We start from the raw sequence: 19,737 nt of genomic DNA, 5'->3' as shown, positions 1-19,737 counted from the left end.
CCCGTCCCGGCTCTAGTGTTGCAAAGAAAGCCAGGGCCCAGAAGTAGGACTTGCATCAACCCTTCTCTTCTCATTATACGCTATAACATAAAACATTAGCTCTCATAAGACGACGGAAGAGACGACGGAAGTAACGTAATGCTCTGAGCAGGGCAGGGTCCTCGATTGAGCCTACCAGAATGTTTTTGTTGTTGTTTTGTGAGAACTGCCCGCTGTCAGCCCGAGCGTGTTTCCAACTTCCGATGTCACGCTAGCCGAGGCAATGTGTCTGCACGAGCCATGCAGACCCGCCTCTTAACCCGTGGCGTCGAGTTTTCCACGTGAGGTTTCCGCTCTCATCCTCCTGCATTCCATCCCCAGGTTCTTGCGCAAGCCCGACAAGCTATGCGCAAACCATCCGCCTGCCAAGCGTGCCGGTAAGCATCTTGCACGTTGTCAGTGGAGGCGAGCGACCGCTAATTCGGTTGGAAGTACCCGACGCCGGAAATGCATCTACCCAACAGGCGGGCTCGCAACGGCATGCGAGTATTGCTTGTCACATGGTCTGCAGTGTCTCCAAGGCCCCCCAGAGGGAGGTTACTATGCCAAACGCCGGGCTAGACTTCAAGAACTGAGTCGGGTACATCGCGCTCTCCCAGACCAAGCGGAAGCACTGCCAAATCAAGGTCACGACGATCTGCCACCGACTGCTTTGAGGCAGGCGCTGGTGGAGCTATACTTCGACTACATTCACGACCAGTTTCATTCCATGTATCACAAGGCGTCGTTCATGGACGATGTCGTAAACAATCGAGTACCGTCTATCGTGCTTTTCGCGATATGTGCGCTGGCTGCCAGGTTCTCTACCGACAGCTTCTTCGACGAAACTGATCCGAGAGAAAGAGGCGAGGTCTACCGCAAGGCAAGCGAGAGGTTGTTCAACATGCGCGACCTCACACCTACCACAATTCAAGCATGCGTTTTGCTGGGAGCATACGCTGCCGCGGGTGGTGAGACTGATGTTGAAAACATGTACTACAGCATGGGTGGACGACTTTGTCTGGCCCTCGATCTACCGAATCGACCCGTCACAAGTCTGGTAGAACGCGAAGTCAACATCAGAACTTGGTGGACACTGTGCATGGTAGACGTTTGGTCATCCACTGCAGTGAGACTACCGCGAATCATGCCATTTGACACTGCTGTGCCTCTTCCAATCGATGAGATACCGTTCTCTATGATGAACGACGGGGCTATTCGCGATCAAACGCATGGCATCACCTCACCTCTTCTCGCGGAGATGATCAAGCTCAATCGGATTCTGGCGAGGATCATCGACTTCAATCGACTGTGCGTGTCAGAACACCTTGAAGGCCTACCGCTTGAGAAAGGGATACGCGAACTATCCCGCGATCTCGATATCTGGTTGGAGGAAGTCCCGCACCATATGCGTGACACGCCAGCAAATCTGACAGCCTTCGCATCGCGTGGCCTTGGGCGTATGTTTGTAGCTGTGTATCTCGGCTACTACCACTACGGACTACTCCTGAACTATCAATTCTTGTCATCTTCAATCGAAGCGTCACCCGACTCCGGACGATATGCTGATGCCTGCAAGCAACATGCCGCCCGACTTTGCGCCCTCGTCTACCGCTCACAGTCCACGCCTGGGAGCGAAGTCTTGTATCCGGCAGTTTCGCATATCCTTGTCGTTGCTTCCACCGTTCAGATCCACACCTTGCTCTTTTCTGGTGACGAAAGCCAGATACGCATCTCAAAGACCAGATTGGAACGCAACTTCGAGATACTCCTGCGACTGAAGACCTATTGGCCGAGTGTCGACGGTGCAATGAGTCGTCTTCGGGCGTTCCACCAGACCTGTCTCCGAAGTAAAGAGACCAGCTTTGTGCTTGATCGGTGGCTGTTGCGCTTCCTGGTCCAATTTGCCCCTCATATGGAGCTCGAGCCAAGGGATAACGACCCCGAGTACGAAGCGTTGCTCGCATTGAGCAGGCAATCCCCATTGTCGTGCTATTCAGGCCTGTCCATGTGATCATGCGCGACCAAGATTCTAAGCAGCACGCTGGGAATCCTGGAGAACCAGTACGGCAGCGAAGTGGTTCATTACGGCTCAAGCTGGTGGAGCCGAAATTAGCGTCGCGAAACTTACGAGCTTTCCTGGAGTGTGGAGCCCCAAGAGAGCCAGGGCTTGGCGACAGGGTCCGTCGCTCACGTTTGCGGTCCACTTGAAGTAGTACACTCGTGTAAAAAGAGTCTGAATTGTGCTTCTTTGCTCGAAGCAAGAATCATCTTCGCAATCCAGTCATGGCTCTATCACGCAGCACCATTCTCGTGGTCACGACGCTGCTGGGCAGCGCGACAGCGATCAACAATGGTCTCGCTACTACCCCTCCAATGGGCTGGGTAAGACATTTGCATCTTACTCTTGAATTGTCATTAACAAGATCAGAACAACTGGAACGCTTTTGGATGCGACGTCTCCGAAGATCTACTCCTTACAACCTCCGCACAGATTGTGAGCTTAGGCTTGCGAGACTTGGGTTACAACTATGTCGTACTGGACGACTGTTGGCAGAACCCAAAGGGTCGAGACAAGAAGGGAAAGCTTCAACCGGCTCTCGATAAATTCCCCAATGGCTTGAAGTCCATCTCGGATCATCTCCATAGCCAAAACTTCAAGTTTGGCATGTACAGCAGCGCTGGTGAGATGACATGTGCGAGATTTGGTAAGATAAATCCAATAAACATGCCTCTTGCATCAAACTGACTCAAAATAGAGGGCTCACTAGACCACGAGGTCGACGATGCAGAAAGCTTTGCAAGCTGGGGTGTCGATATGTTGAAGTACGACAGCTGCTACCACATGGGTCGTGTTGGCACACCTTCGGTCTCATTCAACCGCTTCAAAGTCATGTCAGATGCTTTGAAATCAACAGGAAGGAACATTCTCCTCAATCTGTGCAACTGGGGAGAGGATCTTGTCCACACAGTAAGCACCACCTGATACCACACCCAGCGATGTTCAAACACTTATCATTAATAGTGGGGAATGAGTATCTCAAACAGCTGGCGTATCACGGGCGATATCTACGACTCCTTTTCGCGCCCGGATGATCTCTGTGGATGCAACACCGTATCGCCGGGCGACGTCAATTGCGTAGCACCCGGCACACATTGCTCAGTCCTCTTCATTCTCAACAAAGTTGCGCCCTTTGCCGACCGCAGCATCCCCGGTGGATGGAGCGATCTGGACATGCTTGAGGTCGGCCAAGGCGGTATGACTGACGAAGAGTACAAAGCACATTTCGCTCTGTGGGCCGCCATTAAGTCTCCACTATTCCTTGGAAACGACCTGCGCAACATGCCAGCTTCCGCTCTCACCATCATCAACAACCCAGCCATTATTGCGCTGAGCCAAGATCCCCATGGACGTAGCGTAACGCGTGTTCGAAGGGATACGGAAGGCGTAGCGAAAGACGAGTGGGGCATGGGCGAGACGCACGTGTGGGCAGGCCATCTCCAGAACGGCGATGAAGTCGTGATCTTGCTCAACGCTGGTGGAGAAGACATGGAGATGAGCGTCTCCCTCGCCGAGATATTCATCCCGTACGGACCCGGTGGATCAGCCCCACACGTAAAGTACGACTGGGCCATCCACGACCTCTGGGCCCATCGCATGCCCGAAGCAACGGCTGAAGAGCTCCTCGCAGCAGCCTCGCACACGGAGAGAGAATCGATCTTGTCAAAGGCCAATTGGTACAACGCCACCGAGACCCCTTACGCCAAGGGTCTTGCTCAAGAGGACCCGCGACTGTTTGGCGAGAAGATCGGCGTTGTTGAGGCTGGCGGTAGGCTCAAGGCAGACGTCAAGAGTCACGCTGCTCGCGTCTTCCGACTGAGACGAATCGCGCCAGAGGACGATCAGTTCGAGGCGAAGAGTATTGCGAGAGAAGACGGTAACGAGAGGGATGAATTGTAATGACGAAGCGATTACTAAGGTAGATTTGGTGGGACAAGAGTTAGCCTACCTTGATGGAAAACGGAAAGGGACATAGGTTCTCAGAGTTGCGATACTTCTCACTCGCGATAAATCGTGTGAGTTGTGGAAGGTATGGTTGGCTCGTTATCTCCAGGTCATCATAGTACCATGGGATGGAGTGGATGGAACCAGAGAATCAACTTCTGGATTTTTCGAATATATAGCGATCTCGCTTTTCCTCCCTCCTACACATCTTAACCCTTACATAGGCTGTCTCTGCGCTCTTTATCACACACAGCAATCAAATCTACACCAGACGCAGCCATGACCAAAAACGCAAAGGCCACGTCCCCAGCTCAAGCTACTTCCGCAACCCAGACGACATCATGGGAATGGTCAGCTCCATACTTCGTTAAGCGAGCGCAGGAAGTTCAGGCCAGATTAGATCTCCAACGGCAGACTATGAATAATCTTCAGGACAAGTATAAGAACCTTCAGGATCAGAACAAAAGCCTTCAGGACCAGAATGAGAACCAGAAGAAGGATTACGAACGCGAGATGAACGGGTGTTACGGGTCGTTTGTGGTCGTTGTGCTCCTCTTCGCCGCCGTCATAATATGTGGCTTTCTGCCATCTTCTTCGCCCGAACGCTGTTCATATGCGCTAGGGGCGAAAGCAGTCCAGATGACAGCCACGCCTACTACGGTCACGGTCACGCTACCCGTAGCCGCGCCTACTACAGTCACAGTCACGCTACCCGTAGCAACCAACGCCGTGCCGACTATCAAAGCCGCCTCATCAACCGATGCTCCAACATCAACTGGTCCGGCAAGTGTTATCCCCAAGTCGTACTTTTCACACAAGACTGCAGTATACTAACGCCTTTAATAGTTCTGGTCTACCCTGACTCGCGAACAAATAAGATCCGTCGTCCACGATTATCGCAAGATTCAAGACCGATATCTATACAACAATAGGGTTGAGCAACAGGAAGAAGAGGCGAAACAGAAAGAAAGAAATGCGAAGTGGGCAGCCGACTTCAAACAAAGTCTTGCGCAGGTGCAGGAGAGACTGAAACAAATAGACCAACGCAGGGAAGAAGCCCGGAAACAAGCCCAGAAACAGGCTGAAGAACAAGCTCGGCGCAAGCGGTAGCTGTCCGGATTCCGAGGGTGAATGGGATGAGAACACCATCTCCAACACACACTGGGTAGATTGTTGACTTGGATCTCTATGAGCAGCGTGACTCTACGGGGTTCGTTTGCCCTCAGGATGGAGTCCTGATGGCTCAGAACTGGTCTCGAGAGCTCGAGAGGACAGACGTTGGTGTCAACGTCGTCGTGGAACAACGCCAGAGCCAGACATCTACAAAGAAGCTAGAGCCCCGCATTCTGTATTGCACAAGTGAGATATAAGTAGACGTGATAGTTTACTCGATGCAACTGTACGACAGCAGTGCTGTAAATGCTCCGAGGGTTGGCCTTGCTAAGTGTCCCCACTCGTTTCCCCAGCATCGTATGCCTCGAGATCATTCCTACACTTGCCCAGCTTGCACGATATCTCGCTTTATAGTCTACACAAAGTAACTTCGTAACAGCGAGACTAGACAAACAATACCACGGATTCTCTTCGGTAATATTCCATTGATATTAACTGTATGTTCAAATCTATACCTACATTCATCATCTCCATCTCCATCATAAAGACGCTCCCATCTTCCCCAGCATACTACCTTGGGCCGATCAGCTGCCCTATTCTGCCAAGTTACCGCATGGATAACTTGAAAGAGCGCGAGCCATCAAGGGCAGAAGACCTTTACACAGCAGAGATCGGTCAGACGGTGCAACACTATGAACTATTAGAGAAACGCGGTCAAGTTGATCATGGCGAGATGGTCCGCCGTAGACCCGGTTCACTACCCAACTATTCTGGGCGTGAGCCAAAACGACAGTAAGAGTGAGGACGTAGAGGCTGTAGTCAGCATGGTAAACACCATGCAGACCAGCTGGATCGGCCTGTCCTCTTAGGTCCAAGCCTACATCAAGGGAGAGACCGATTGGCACGATCTTCAAGCACATATCAACAACCTCAACCGCTTTCGACTCATGCTCAAGATACCACAGCAAAATGAGACTGCCTTGCAGAGGACCGACCGCCGAGCTCTGCAGCGCGCCTACAAGAAAGCGGTCAGGATCCATATCGAGCACACCCAGACGGGTGATCTCCAAGCCTACATCAATAACCCGAGCAGTATGAGTGCGAAGTTGGAATGACTGAGCTCGGAGCCTACAATACGATTAGATCTTAGCGAATGAGATTCCTCAAGAGAGGCGGAGGCCTACGAGCGGATGCCTAGAGACTAACTGAATAACATTGAAGACCTAGAGAAATACGATGCGGTTGGTGAGTAACAGAATGATATCCCAAAGTGGACTCTGGCTACTACAAAACCACCTACGTTGTTCAGAGCCCGCAACAGGCAAAAGCCGGGAGGCTCGAGCATACGATCAAGAAGGTTGTCGACACTGTCAATACTATGCCGACAGGCAAGATGTCAGATCTGAACGAGCGAGACCCTGCGAGAGCAGCCAACGAGTAGCAGAACCTCCCAGGAAATCAGCCCAACAGCAACAAGGTCCAGCGGAACATGATGAAGCTTGTTATGGCTAGATATTCCCAAGTCGATCCAATCCACTACACCACAATCCTCGGAGGCCCGCAGGCGAATGCCGGACACCTCGAGAATGTGATCAAGAAATCTGTCGACACCATCACCACCAACTGGATTGAACTCCCTCGTGGCTTCAAGCTTTTATCGAGGGCGAGACATGCTGGTCGGACTATCAAGTTATCATTAACAACCTCCACCGCATGTCAAAGCTCTTGAAGCTGATCCCGGAGGGCGAGACGCCTGAGAATCGCGCATTACACCTCACGCGCCGCGAAGCGAGCAAGAAAGCTCTGCGCGCCCATCAAGAACACGTCCGCCTGGGAGTAGAGGCAGAAATCCAGACTGTAGAAGATGCGTTGGAAGACTTGTCGGCAAAGGACGGCGTGACACAAGTTGAACTCCAAGGCGCTCGGGACGAGCTCGCTTCCCTCCGCGGCCATCGAGAAGGCATCATTCCCACAACTTGCAACGTAGTCCGCACGATCACAGACGCTGGAGAGAAAGGCATCATGTATTGTGCTCTCTCGGAGGACGAGCAGGTCGCCTTCTGGGATGCGCGCTGGACTGAAGATGTCTTTGTCAGCTATCTGTGGGAGTTCTCCGGGTCTTGCACTTTGGGTACGTTCATTGTTTATGAGATTGGATATCGACCAACTCTGCTTGGTGAGGCAGCGGCGGGGGGCGCCGCTCCCTCCGCTGAGCGCTGAGCGTACAACCCTGGAAAGAAGCGATCTGAACTCACATAGGCATAACCACCCAGACGCGGCAGTGGAGCTTGGTCGCGCCGAAGCAGCACTGGAAACTGTCCCGACGCTCAGAGACGGTATCACTCAAGTCGAATGGGATGACGCCGTACTGCGTAGCACGTACAGCAAGAGGTTCGTATGGCTGGCGGACCTCGTGTCCCAGTATATCCTACCTCTGAAGGCGACAGCAGTGTGTCTGAGCTCGGCGACCAAGTCTCTCGTTCGAAGCTCGCTTGACTTCCCCGACAACAAGGCTCTCGCGTATGCAGAGTTTAAGCGCGCTGATTCGATCCTCTACCCTCCAGAACACGTTAGGTGTAATCGGACTTTTATGAGACGAGCGCGGATACAAAAAGACTTCCCGATGCAATCTCCACCGCTTCCCCATAGCCTCACCTACCCTCCCCCCCTCATGTTAGAAAAGACATTAGGCTAGGCAGAGCGTCAAGCAAACATGGTCGTTCACAACACCCACTCTACCAATTCCATCTAGCCCGCCAAATTTCGCGGTGTACCACCTCCCCGTCCCCCGTCATATCACCGCCACCTGCACCAACTCCTCTACCACCTCCTCTACCATGCCACTCCTGCGTGCATCCATTCAGGTCCCCGAAGAACGCAACACCGCGTACGCCGAGTACAGGCGCGCGGATAAAGACCTCGACATTGTCGCTGGCGACTTCCAGACACTATAGGTCCAAGACTCCCAAAACCACAACCAGAGGACCAGGAAGCGGGCCCGTGATGACGCAGAGGCGGAAGATATGGTGCGTCCCGCTCCGGGGGATGGAGGTTGGTTTAGAGATGGGCTTGTGTCTAGTCGTGTTGGTTGTTAGTAGGGCTTTATATGAGTCTTAAGTTCTTGGTGGAGGGGAATTGGGCTTGAGTTGAGGCGCAAATAGGTAAGGAGGGATGGAGGGATGGAGAGAAGTTGTCTTTTACTGCATTTTGACTTTTTCGTTGGATCGACGCTGTTTGTTCTACGGTATCGAAGCACCGGAGTTAAATATTTTGGGGAGATACCTTAGGGAACGACCCTGGGGAAGCACCTTGACGAACCACCTCCATGAGCCACCTTCTTATAAGGTACTCACCAGGGTCTTCCTGCGGGTGGTTCCTGCGGGTGGTTCGCTACCTAGGTTGCTTCCCTGGATCACTCCGCTGGGTTGCCTCCCCAAGTTGCTTCCCCAAGTTACTTCCCCAAGGTGCTCCCCCAGGGTGCTAGTGGTGTTTGCGCGGTAACTAAGAAAGTGTTGCTACCTAACACGCTGGCTGCAAGTTCGCAGGTGGGTTCCAAGAGAGAATCAATATCAAGCATAACTAGCACCTTCCGTGTGCAGAGAGCCTCCGAATTAATTACCCAGAGGCCGACATCTCACTAGTGAAGTCTCCAGGCGGAAGGCTCAGGCAAGCTGGGAGCCTACAAAGGCTTGGTGACGCCTTGTATCGTTTATTTCGTCAGGCCGAGAGGACGACGTAGCCCTCAGGTTCTCTCACAAGATTAAGTTCAAGTAAGTGCGCAGCCGACAACGCCTTAGTGGCACTCTGTCACTTTTCTGACCCCACATCCTGGAAGCGATGTAGCACTCACCAAAGAAGTACAGGCTTCCTCCCATTCGTCAACCCCTTCCGACCATGATATCGGTCATGGCTTCAGTGTTCACTACTCTCAACATCACTCGACGCTCGCCCTATCTCCGAGCCCTTCACCATTCAGGGCAAGCTCGTGGCAACATGAGGTAGCCTTGACCGTCGTGGGTGGGGTGAGGGGGCAAGGTACAAGAGGGCAATCGCCGTTTTTGTACTTCCTTGGCTGGAAAGGACATCCATGATCTTCCGAAGACTTGGGGGTTTCTGCAGAGTTATTTAACTGCAACGAAACCGTTTGTCGTACTTGCTTACTGCGACAAGGTTAGCTAGGTTGCGGCACAATCATTCAAGGGCGCACTGTATGCTCGTCGCGAGGCAATAGCATCTTGTATATCCCCACTCAGCGCTATCGTCGCCTTCACGAACCCTCACGAAGTTCTGACTTACGTCGGGTTCAGTCGAAGTCTTCTCCCGCCGCATTAGCTACTCGCCGTAGCTTGGTTGGTCGGTCGCACTTCACAACACCCCTCGCGACAAAGGACTTGGGCCGGATCTACCAAATTACTTCCCGGACGAGCTCACGCTATCTGGCGCTATACAAGACTCGTCCTGCTGCGACTTGCACCCTCATCTCGCTGACCTATTGCTGAGCCGCCGCCATCAATAGCGAGATACAATGTCGTCGCGCTCTTTGCCTTTGAGGGTCACAGCGGCCATGTGCTCGATGCGTAAGTCTTTCAGCTTCTTGGCTTCGTCTTCCTTTTGCTGAGTGACCAAGTCGAACTGTTCACGAAGCTCACCCATTTCATCATCATCAGTGACGTCTTCGCCGCCTTCTTCTTGCTAGCTGCCCCCTCGACTCGCAACTTGGTGAGAGTGTGGCGGAACGCCTCCTCCGTCAGATTTGCCATCTGGTTTTTCAGGTGCTTGCTCACACCGTCTTGGTGCAACGCCAACTTGACCCTGGTCTTTTTCTTGTTGCTGGAGATCTGATTTTCGTAGGCCTTGATGGAGTTTGGTGACTCATACGTCCATACAGTGACCTCTCGGTGCTGCCCAATCCTGTTCACTCGGGCGGTCGTCTGCGCGTTAGCAGGACAGGATACGTACGACCTCGTTCGCGACTACCCAGCAGCTATGTCGGAGGACTCTTTCACTCAGGCGGCAGCCTGTACCCTGGCGGCGGTGGTTTCTGGCTAGATGCGCCAGGTAGGGGACTGGGATCTGTGCTGCCTGGGTGAGTATGAGGCCTCGGCCGCCACCAGACGCTTCTGGTACACGCAGCTGAATCTGGAGATGCTCATGAGAGTTGGCATGGCCGTCGCATCTACAACGAGACTCAGCTTCGGTCAGCCTCTCCATCTTCCTCCTCAACCGCTCACTCACCCCCCTCTGCTTCACCTGGGCAAGGTCAAGACGGCCTTCTTCTTCTTCCTCTCCCGTTCTTTGTCAATGTAGCGCTCAATTGAGTTGTGAGCATAGAACGTCCAGACAGTTACCTGACGGTTCTGACCTGTCCGGTTGATCCTTGAGGCGGCCTGGGCATCGATGGCAGGGTTTCACCTTGGGGTCAGGATGAACATATTTGTAGCCTCTACCAGGGTCAAGCCCAAACCAAAGCACTCAATGGTCGCCAACATGACCCTGACTTCGTCTTTGGGGTCGTGGAATCGCTCGCGCACAGCGTCCCTCTCCTTCAAGCTCATGTGGCCGTTGAACTCGAGGAACTCGATGCCCGTTGCTCTTAAGGCGTTGGACACAACGTCCAGAGTCTGGATAAATTCATCAGTGATGATGATTTTCCCCTCGCTCTTGGACTCGTGCAGGGAGAGAATCTGCTCGATCAGCTTGTCAACCCGTGTGGAGTGCCAATCCTTCTCTGTCTCCTTCAGCAGTTGCTTGCGGGACTCTTTCGCGGTCATGTCGATGTAAGCCTCCTCTTTGGTAAGGCTCTCCCACTCCTCCAAGTCGAGACCCAGACCACTATAGTCTTGGGCTCCCTGGTCTCCATACATGAATTCACCGCATCTTGGGTGGACAGTCTTCATCCTTGCCTTTAGGATCTTCGGCAGAGCACGCTTTCTCATCATCTTTTCTGAGGCTCTACCTCTCGCACCCTCCTTCCTATCCCAGAGTTGCTTGGTGTCCTTCTGATGAACAGACTCTTCAGGGGGGAGTGTCATCGGGGTATGGTTTTCGATAGCTCGCGAGAACTCGACCAACTGCTTCCCATCGAAGGTGTCGTCGATCCTCAGAGGGAAGACGCAAGCCCTCAGACTAGTCGAGAGAATCGCGCTGCGTTCTCCCTTCAACGTGCGTGCCTTAGACTTCTTCGGCCTCTTCGACACGAAGTATTCGTTGAATACCTTCCGATCATTCCATGGCTTAATTTCCAGCCACTTCAACAAGGTCTAGACTTCGTCGTAATCGTTTACTAGTGGCGTGCCGGTGAGACCCAGGCGCTTCGGCGTCTTGAGGGCGCACACCGCTTGCGAGGTCTGCAAGCGTGACCGGCTCGCCTTGCTGATCTGATCAGCGATGACTGCCGCGTATCCCAAGACCATCGATCCCCTGCCTCCCGTACCGCACTACCATCTCCTCCCAATCAAGTGTCCGGTCGCACCCAACCGCAAGATGGACGATCTCAACGAACGCCAGGCTCTGAGAGCATCAGTAGAGTGGCAAACGCTCTAGTCTAATCGGCCGTACGATCACACATCCAGAAGCCGGAAGGAGAGATTCTGCTGTCACACTTCGCACTGTCCGACCAAACTCCATCAAGGAGGCTACATGCAGCGCTGACATGTCTTGGTGCGTCGGCGCAGGGGATCGCGAAGACGACGTTGCCTCTACACAAGGAGGATATGAGCTCCTCGCGCTATGCTGCGCACGATTGTTTTGTATCTTGTCTCTGTTGGTGGGGTTGCAAGCGCTCTTGCGAGACGGCTTGTGAGTGGGTATGTAGAGGCGTGAACACGGTTTTGTACGATGTTGGTGGGAGATGACATGTCTGTGTGGTGCGCGTGTATTGCCCTATAAGAGTGCTCCGAGGAAAGAACGTGTCTGCTCAAGGCCGGTGTGGTAGATAGTTCGGATGCGCTGCATGTGGTATGTCTGCTTTACACTGCGGTAGTGGAATCCATTACACTGGATCCCGCCTGGTCGTCACCACCTCGACTCATTGATAGTCTCAATCATACTCTTGAACTCCATCCTGTTCTCGGGGAAGTACCGGGGAATACTCGTAGAGGAAGACGAAAAGACGTCGAGGCCTCCCTGCTTCGCTCTCGCGTCGCGCGGCGAGAGCGATAGAGTCACCGTCGTCTCCCGGCAGACGCTTCACCCTACTTCTGTAGGCTTTCGAGCTCCTTTCTGGCACTGTCCCACATTTTTGATGTAGCCCTCATTCTCTCCTGGTGTTCCTTTGGCATGAAGAGGTCTGTGAACGACCTCTGAATCCCAGCCTCCACCTCGCCAGCTCCATCTGCACCCCCCTCGCCGGCTGCACCTCAATCGACCTCGCTCACTACGCTCTCGTCAACCTTGCTCTCCTCATCTTCATCACCATGAAGATATTTCTTCTGGAGTCGCAGCTCCTCTGCTCGTCTATCTCTCTCCATCTCTGCGGCGATTTCTTTGCGCGAGTTGTCCTTGGCGAATCTCCACTAACCCCAGAAGCCGGAAACGCTGACCGTTGGTCCCAAAGTGCTCCCATACTCCGCAATGTCGCGTAGTACTTACCCGAAGACGATGTTTGGACTTACGTCGGATGGCGCATGTTTCAGGCTTTTGCGGACACGAAGGTCCTTGCCGACCCGTTCGAGATACTTGCTTGAGAGTACCCCGCCCCTCATCCATGATCGGATGATGGAGTTGACGTCGATGAGCTTGAATTTTTTGTTGGGCGAGCTCGTGATCTCACTGATCGTGGCGCCTCTCTTCTTGGTGACGCCAGCGACGTCCATCTCTCCGAATGCGTTCATCCATTCTTGCTTGATAGCTTCCTTTCTCTTGCCTTTTGAGATACTGGCCCAGTTGTCATCGAAGACAATCTTTTCCCAAGAGAACAGCGTCTCGTTGAGGCCGACGTAGACCTTGCCATAGCCGCTGTCACCAACGCCCTTGTTGGCCCGCTGCACCCAGCGCATGGTCACCACCTCTTTAGCGGTGTTGGTGCCGACCCTGATTAGTCGCTGATCTGGGTAGGTGACTATCTGCATGATGTTTCGTGGATATTGATCAGTTTATAGGTATTGATAGAAGAGTAAGGATGAGGTTGTAAGAAAGAGAAACGGCCTGAGGCAGAGGTAGACCTGAAGAAGTCGCGAAATCGCGCTCACGTCGATGTAGGGAGGGGCTGTATCGAAGCCTTCCCGCTGCCGTGTGAGCCTGACTTCTTCCCTTCCGCGCACCGACGTCGTCCTCCCGCTGCGTCGTGGTTTCCCACAACACCAACCATCTACACACCAGACGTCTCCAGCCCCCCGTGAAAGGGTTCCATGGCCAGGAGAGGTAAGCTGTCAAGCTCTCCCTGCCAACGCATAGACAGCAAACACTTCTGGCACAGTCTCCAGGTTGATAAGATCAAGGGCTGCGTATTTGCTGATAAGTTGCCCGAATAAGGATGCCGGTAAGGTCTGGTTGAGCAAGCAGGTCCTGAAAGTGAAGAGGAACGACGCGTGTAAATGAACAGAAGACGTTGCGCTACCCAGTGAGGGCAAGAGCTCCACTTGGAGGCAACTACGAGCGGCGCACACGAGTTCGCGCCTGCTGCTAGCCAGGAGACGACCGCTCCACCAGCAACGCCTCTCCGCTCACTAACCTTCCACCCGCTACCGCCTTCCCAATTCTCTGCCACCGGCTTTGATGCAACGTTTTCGCCGTCTTTCCCCCTAGGGGGGACAAGGTCGAGGAGGAAGATCTGGTGCGTTGAGTCTCTACCCCAAGTCCGTGCCAAACCCCTACACTGAATGTCTATGCTTCTTGAATTCTTTCTTCCATGATAAACACGTTGATACGCGGAAGGAAGGACAGCACGCTCATACGACAGCGGGAAGACTTCAACTCAGCCTCTCTCCTACGCCGACGTGGGCGTAATTCCACGAATTCTTCAAATCTATCTTATCATATGCCCTGCTTGTGTGTGGCTGAACCGAAATTCTACCTCAACCCTTTCAGATGAGCGGTTATGCTATGGTAATGGGCGCATTATGTGTGGGTATTGTGGCAGTGTCAACCATACTTGGTCCCTCGGCAAGGCCTCGCACTTGCTCTATAAAACCCATCGCGCTCCCCTCTTCTAGATCTCTTCCTCACACACTCCAGTCCATCGCATCTCGTCTCACAAACACGCACCAGGTGCTGAAGTAGCCATCATGTACGACGAAGAGAAGGCCATTCCTCTTCTCCCTCTTGTTTCTTCTCCACCATCACCACCATCTACATCCTTGGCAGACATCCACAACTACGGGATCGAAGAGAAAACGAGCACAACGCCCACCATGCCACCCACCTCACCTGTACCGGCAAGCCCTACCCCTCCTGCTACGCCAACATGGACCACCCCAGCCACAGGTGTACGCAGCCAAGAAGCCCAGACTCGCATGCTCTTAGCAGCTCAAGCCGCCGACCACGCAGCCAGGCAAAGGAACGGAGCCATCATGATACACATCATCTGGGCGATCACTGTCATTGTCTCGTTGCCATACGCAGCCCCCCTCCTCGGGACCATCATCATTTTCGTCTTCAAACAGGTCATGGCCGCCTTCGGACTGAGGGTGACGCTGTATTCCGACAACAATGAGCTACATCATACAAGCGGGTAGGAGTGCTGGGGATAGAGTCTACGTTCAGATAGGAAGGGCACTGTTCAGGAAGCTGAGTCTGTTCGAGGTTGAGGATTATTACAACTTGCAGAGTCAGAAGATTACACATTAGCACAAAGCCTAATAACAAACATGGCTGCAAGCCACCAAGATCTTTTCTTCTGTTCACCATCGTGGAGTTTGTTGGTACCACGTATTCTTCCCGGTGCTGCGTCTTCTAATTCATCTCATGTACGAACGTATATGTAGTCCTCCGCCCCCAGTATACCACATCTTGAACTATCATGCGTGTGTGATGTCTCATCCTGCTCTATCTACTAGGTCAATAACGATCACGACTCGCTGTATTGTAAGCACACCGCCGGTCCATGTAGTCGAAGTTCTCGTGATGTAGACGTAACGTAGTAGCCATGGTCCATAGAAACTTGTGTGATATTACTCTCCACCATCCACCGCTTCTCCGCCCAGAAAAACTCCATTCATGCCATACCAAAAACCGAAACTGTACACCATCCAAACATCATCTCATGAAATCCATTACTCATACCACGCCTTTTACAAAAGCTCGCACAGCAAGCCATCCGATTCAACACCCCCTATCCCATCCCACAGCACCGTCACCGCCTACCCCCCCTCTTATTCTTCAACGGACTCTCCCCCTTTCCCAAGGTACAAAACACACAAACAAAAACCCTCGGCAGCCACTCCTCCTTCAACCCCACACATCCCATGTGCAACCACTTAAAGCAAGCCTCACACTGCACCATGAGTGTATCGGCATCATCCACCAACCCATCGCAAACACATCTCGTGCTATCATCACTCTTGCTACTGCATTCCGTCGAGGGTGTGGTTGTAATCGTTGGCGAGCCGTTGAAAGAATTGGAGTAGGGATCGTAAGCGCCGTGCGATTGCAATTGGTGAAATTGGTTGTGCGACTGAGGAAGATGGGACGTGGACATATCGGCCGAGGCCTGCGCCCAGCGTTGATTATGTGCGAGCAGTGTGTTTTGGGATGCACGTTCTGAACTTGTCAGTCGAAGGCATGGGGACAAGGGAAGCGAGATAGCTATGCTAGCGTACCGATGCGTTGTTGGCGGGCGCCGACGACTTTCTTCAGGGCGCCGAGGGCGTCGCCGGGGGAGTCGGGCATGTGTGTGTCTTCGGGGTCTCGTTCGCGGAGGCTGGGGCGCTCTATGGCGCTGGAACGACGGATGGTGTTTTCGGCGGCGGCAGCGGCGGAGCGTCGGGTTGATCGTAGTGTTTCGAAAGAGGTCTTGGAGAGGGCGTCAGATACAAATCTGGAGGCGGAGACGGAGCGCGCCATTTTGAAGGAATTGGCGCGTTCGAGCCCGCCGCTGTCTGCTCGGGCGTGTTTCGTCGCTCGACGTTCGGGTTGGGGTATGACGAAGGATGGGTTACGGCTGACGATTGGAGCTGGCTCGTCGTCTTCCGACTCGCTGTCTTGCTCTTCATAGAGTCCTGGGTATTGACGCCGGAGATCTTGCTGTGAAGTCTGCCGTCTATTCTTAGGCGTCTCCTCATCCCCAGTAGGTATCGTCTCTGTACGAGCCGTGCCACTCTCGTCGATGATGAGCCGTGTCCGGGGTCTTCTAATCTCAGGTATCGCTTTCAGTGACCCGCCGCTTTGACGCTTCAATGGCGATGAGCGACGGGGAATTGTTGAAGCATTAGCTGGAATTGCTACCCGAGGATCCATTGCAAGTGTTCTGGCTGTCCTCGGCCCACTGTCTGTATTGCTTCGTTGCAGCACAGGTCTCGCGTTTTCCGCTGAACCCGACGACGAAGCTGTGTTGCTGCGTGAATGCTGACTCTTGGCCTTCTTCGCCATTGCCCTCTCATTTTCTGCATCCCGCAGTTGTGTCTCATACGGTTGTCTTGATATGTCGAGCATGGGCTGCTGCGGCATGCTTCCAAAAGAACCAGTCATGTCGGGATTGGAGAAGCTGAGCAGCATGTTAGGATCGACACCCGCAGCTGTATATACAAAAGAGGCATTTCTTGAGCCGTGTCTCTGCTGTGAGGGTGTATTCGCAAACGACGCTGGCATGGGAGAAGCTTGGAAGCCCTGGAACGCTGGTGTTTGCATCATGTTAGCCGAAGGATGGTTCATCGCTTGCCAATTCATGTCGTGCTGCGGTCTATGCGGGGTAGGACCGAAGGGGTCTACTCCCAGGGGTACATCTAGATCCATTTGCATGCCATCATTCGCCGGGTCCCAGAACAGCTTCGATTGAGGCATGGGTGGCGCAGACATTGGACCGCCGCTGGGGAACTGCATCATATGTGGAGTGTACTGCAGATCGGCGAAGCCAAATGGTGTTTGGTCAAACAGAGCTCCTGAGGACTCCGGCAGCTGGCTGGGCGTCCTGTGCACCACCGTAGCTGGTGTTGCCACCCCATGTCCACTTTGTTGCACACTCCTCCTAGAGGAAGCGTCCCTCGTTGGAGGTGGCGTTTGCATCTGCGAGAAGTCCATGCTGACAGGACGAGAGCCGAACTGTCCCTGTGATCCAACCTTCCTCAGCTGATTAGGGCCCGGCGAGGACGACAGCCTTCGGGACGCGTCGACCGGCGGAAGAGGTAGGTTTTGCGGTGCGAAGTGGTTGACATGGAACTCTGGGTCTTCGGGAGTGCGGACGGGTTGGCTGTACGAGCTCGACGGCCGGCCTATGGGCGTCGAGAGTGTGAAGGAAGGAGTCCGCACCGGGGTGTGCTGCACATTAGGTCGTGGGGTGGCCCAGGCGTCGAGGAAGTGCGAGTGGGGAAACGACTCGGTCTTTGGTGTTTTGAGACTTCCGTCAGGGAACGTCAGCGACTTGGGAGTGGAGGAGGGACTTGGGAGATGCCAGTCCGTCGATCTAGCACGCGACCCACGTTAGCCTGGGGCACTTGCAGATGCGAGCCGAGACATGAGGAAAACCAAAAGTGAGATCTATCAACAGAACGGGAAGGAGCGGGAGGAGTCTAAAGAAAGGTATTCTTGGGATGGCATGGCAAGGGATGATGGCAACGAGCTTCAAGTGACAACCGTGCGGTGCTGCCTGACCTCTGCCTACCCTAGACCTGGATTGGGACATAGTCTGGTCCGACATGACATGAAGCCAAGGACGGCCGGAGGTATTCAGATGAAGCTCGTTGCACCAGCCGAACGCTACACGTCTTCCGCCACATGGGAAGGTAGAAGAGAGCCGTACCCATATATGTGCTGATCCAAAGTCATAGCAAGCCCAATGACACAAAGCCCTGACACAATGTCCTTCCTTCCCGACCATGTAGCGAGCAATATACGACGTTGTCGGGTCGAGGGGCGTTCAGCGGGGTTGGGTCGACGGCGGGTGGTGAAGACAAAGGCGCCCTGGGTGGACTTCTTTGTTGACGGCGGGATGTTCTCGCAAACGCAGGCAGCTAGACGAGAAGCTGTGAGACCTGTTGGGTAGTACACTTGAGTAGCAGCAGGGGATATGACAGCGTTGTGAGACGTCGTCGAAGCAGGTATCGAGCGAAGGCGTCAGCACAGCGTCGTGGTTGTGAAGAGGCACCTGTTGCTTGCTTTGGGTGACCAGACACGGCGAAGGTTTCTCACGTACTAGGCAGCGCAGTGGGGCCGGGGAAGCTGAAGCTGCAGTTGCAAAAGGCTGTAGTTCGGCAAAGACGAAGAATTGATAGTCCCGATCGTGACCCGCAGCTGGCAGCAGCAGCAGCAGCAGCAGCAGCAGCAAGCACTCCGCAACACTGGCAGCACCGCCTGAGCAGCACCCGGAATGCGGCTTAGGCCAAGTCTCCTGAGGGCTAGGAGGCGTCTAGCTCAGGTACCGAGCCCGCAGGTGCATGGGCCGGCGAGGGCGATATAGCGAGGCTGTCATAATTGGGTGGGCGTGGCAGGGAGGAAGCATGGAAGAGAGGCTCTTTGTCGTCGCCGCAGCCAGCCAGCACGCACAGCCAGCCAGGCGAAGGAAGCCGAAGCTTCACCCAACCGCAGCCATGCGCCTAGCAGCGAATAGGGCTAAACATAACGATGAGCTAAGTCGCGAACGGACACGGAACGAACGACACCATGGCTTGGGTGATGCGTGCCGTAAGGATGAGATGGTTAGAAATGACAGGTCAACGAGGTCAATGCCTAGATGCCGACGCTAATCCACCTGGCCCATCCACAGCGCCCACCCAACCAGGACTGTCTATCATCATAAACCTCCTGAACAAGCGTACAACAGCTACCATCTACAACATACTAGCATCCATCCCTCCATCTCCATTCCATCAATCATGCAGCCTGACTATGCACTCCTGAATCCTTCCATCTCCACAGCCATTCCGGAATGTCTCCGCGCCGCATGCCGTAAATAAGCAACCAAGAGAAAAAGAGCGACTGCCAGCTGGCAAATGATTAATCTAGCCGTCATCATGCCAGGAATTCCCATTAACCAGGATAAAAGCTACCCGCTCCCGGCGAATCATGGCCCGAGGGACGTCTAGATTTTGCAATCCTGCTGCGATAGGCATGGCAGCGGAGAAATGGGCCACGATAGCACTTGCCGCATTGGAGATAGTTTCACTTTTGGCCCCAAGATGGAGGATTGCAACATGCATGAATATTAGGAGATGGCTAATTACCGTTTTGATCATCCGTCTGCTTGATAGATGTAGATCTACATTCCAATGCAAAATACTCACTTCCAGCATGGATCGCGGGGTAGGTGAGTATCCCACCTCGTATCTCAACACCCGCCTGCCGCTGCGGTTAACATATGAGCTGGACTTTTCGATAGCCGTTCACCCTAGCGCACAACCGCCGCATCCGTTCATGCAAGGTACCAATTGTTATTTCGAACCGTTCGTCCCATTCATCCAGTCTAAAATCCCCCCTTCAGCCCTGGAGCTCTCCCTCTCCGCCAATCCCTC

General features: G+C 53.7%; 7 protein-coding genes across 7 annotated transcripts; 5 read left to right on the top strand and 2 right to left on the bottom strand.

Annotated features, from left to right (window-relative positions):
• Window positions 1-384: 384 nt before the first annotated feature.
• On the top strand, window positions 385-2,032 carry J4E90_009876 (uncharacterized protein; the record flags this gene model as incomplete). The annotated part of the gene is made up of 2 exons (XM_051439394.1): window positions 385-416; window positions 472-2,032. The coding sequence occupies 2 exons, from the start codon at window positions 385-387 to the stop codon at window positions 2,030-2,032; spliced, it is 1,593 nt and encodes a 530-aa protein (XP_051286611.1).
• Window positions 2,033-2,304: 272 nt separating this feature from the next.
• J4E90_009875 (uncharacterized protein) lies at window positions 2,305-3,979 on the top strand (the record flags this gene model as incomplete). Its single annotated transcript, XM_051439393.1, has 4 exons — window positions 2,305-2,403; window positions 2,450-2,726; window positions 2,778-2,989; window positions 3,044-3,979. 4 exons carry the CDS (start codon window positions 2,305-2,307, stop codon window positions 3,977-3,979), a joined length of 1,524 nt encoding a protein of 507 aa, XP_051286610.1.
• Window positions 3,980-4,365: 386 nt separating this feature from the next.
• On the top strand, window positions 4,366-4,858 carry J4E90_009874 (uncharacterized protein; the record flags this gene model as incomplete). The annotated part of the gene is made up of 2 exons (XM_051439392.1): window positions 4,366-4,374; window positions 4,406-4,858. The coding sequence occupies 2 exons, from the start codon at window positions 4,366-4,368 to the stop codon at window positions 4,856-4,858; spliced, it is 462 nt and encodes a 153-aa protein (XP_051286609.1).
• A 1,992-nt stretch (window positions 4,859-6,850) lies between these two features.
• On the top strand, window positions 6,851-8,091 carry J4E90_009873 (uncharacterized protein; the record flags this gene model as incomplete). Its single annotated transcript, XM_051439391.1, has 3 exons — window positions 6,851-7,268; window positions 7,411-7,706; window positions 8,002-8,091. 3 exons carry the CDS (start codon window positions 6,851-6,853, stop codon window positions 8,089-8,091), a joined length of 804 nt encoding a protein of 267 aa, XP_051286608.1.
• A 2,454-nt stretch (window positions 8,092-10,545) lies between these two features.
• Window positions 10,546-13,206, bottom strand: J4E90_009872 (uncharacterized protein; the record flags this gene model as incomplete). The annotated part of the gene is made up of 3 exons (XM_051439390.1): window positions 10,546-11,397; window positions 12,517-12,646; window positions 12,728-13,206. The coding sequence occupies 3 exons, from the start codon at window positions 13,204-13,206 to the stop codon at window positions 10,546-10,548; spliced, it is 1,461 nt and encodes a 486-aa protein (XP_051286607.1).
• A 1,155-nt stretch (window positions 13,207-14,361) lies between these two features.
• On the top strand, window positions 14,362-14,811 carry J4E90_009871 (uncharacterized protein; the record flags this gene model as incomplete). The annotated part of the gene is made up of 1 exon (XM_051439389.1): window positions 14,362-14,811. The coding sequence occupies one exon, from the start codon at window positions 14,362-14,364 to the stop codon at window positions 14,809-14,811; it is 450 nt and encodes a 149-aa protein (XP_051286606.1).
• A 1,069-nt stretch (window positions 14,812-15,880) lies between these two features.
• Window positions 15,881-17,932, bottom strand: J4E90_009870 (uncharacterized protein; the record flags this gene model as incomplete). Its single annotated transcript, XM_051439388.1, has 3 exons — window positions 15,881-17,693; window positions 17,892-17,898; window positions 17,926-17,932. The coding sequence occupies 3 exons, from the start codon at window positions 17,930-17,932 to the stop codon at window positions 15,881-15,883; spliced, it is 1,827 nt and encodes a 608-aa protein (XP_051286605.1).
• Window positions 17,933-19,737: the final 1,805 nt, after the last annotated feature.

This window comes from Alternaria incomplexa (genome assembly GCF_024043165.1).
Source record: "Alternaria incomplexa strain BMP 0042 chromosome Unknown scaffold_18, whole genome shotgun sequence".
NCBI classification, from domain to species: Eukaryota; Fungi; Ascomycota; class Dothideomycetes; order Pleosporales; family Pleosporaceae; genus Alternaria; species Alternaria incomplexa.
Note: the sequence above shows the minus strand (reverse complement) of the source record. Positions and strands in the feature narration are given on the sequence as shown.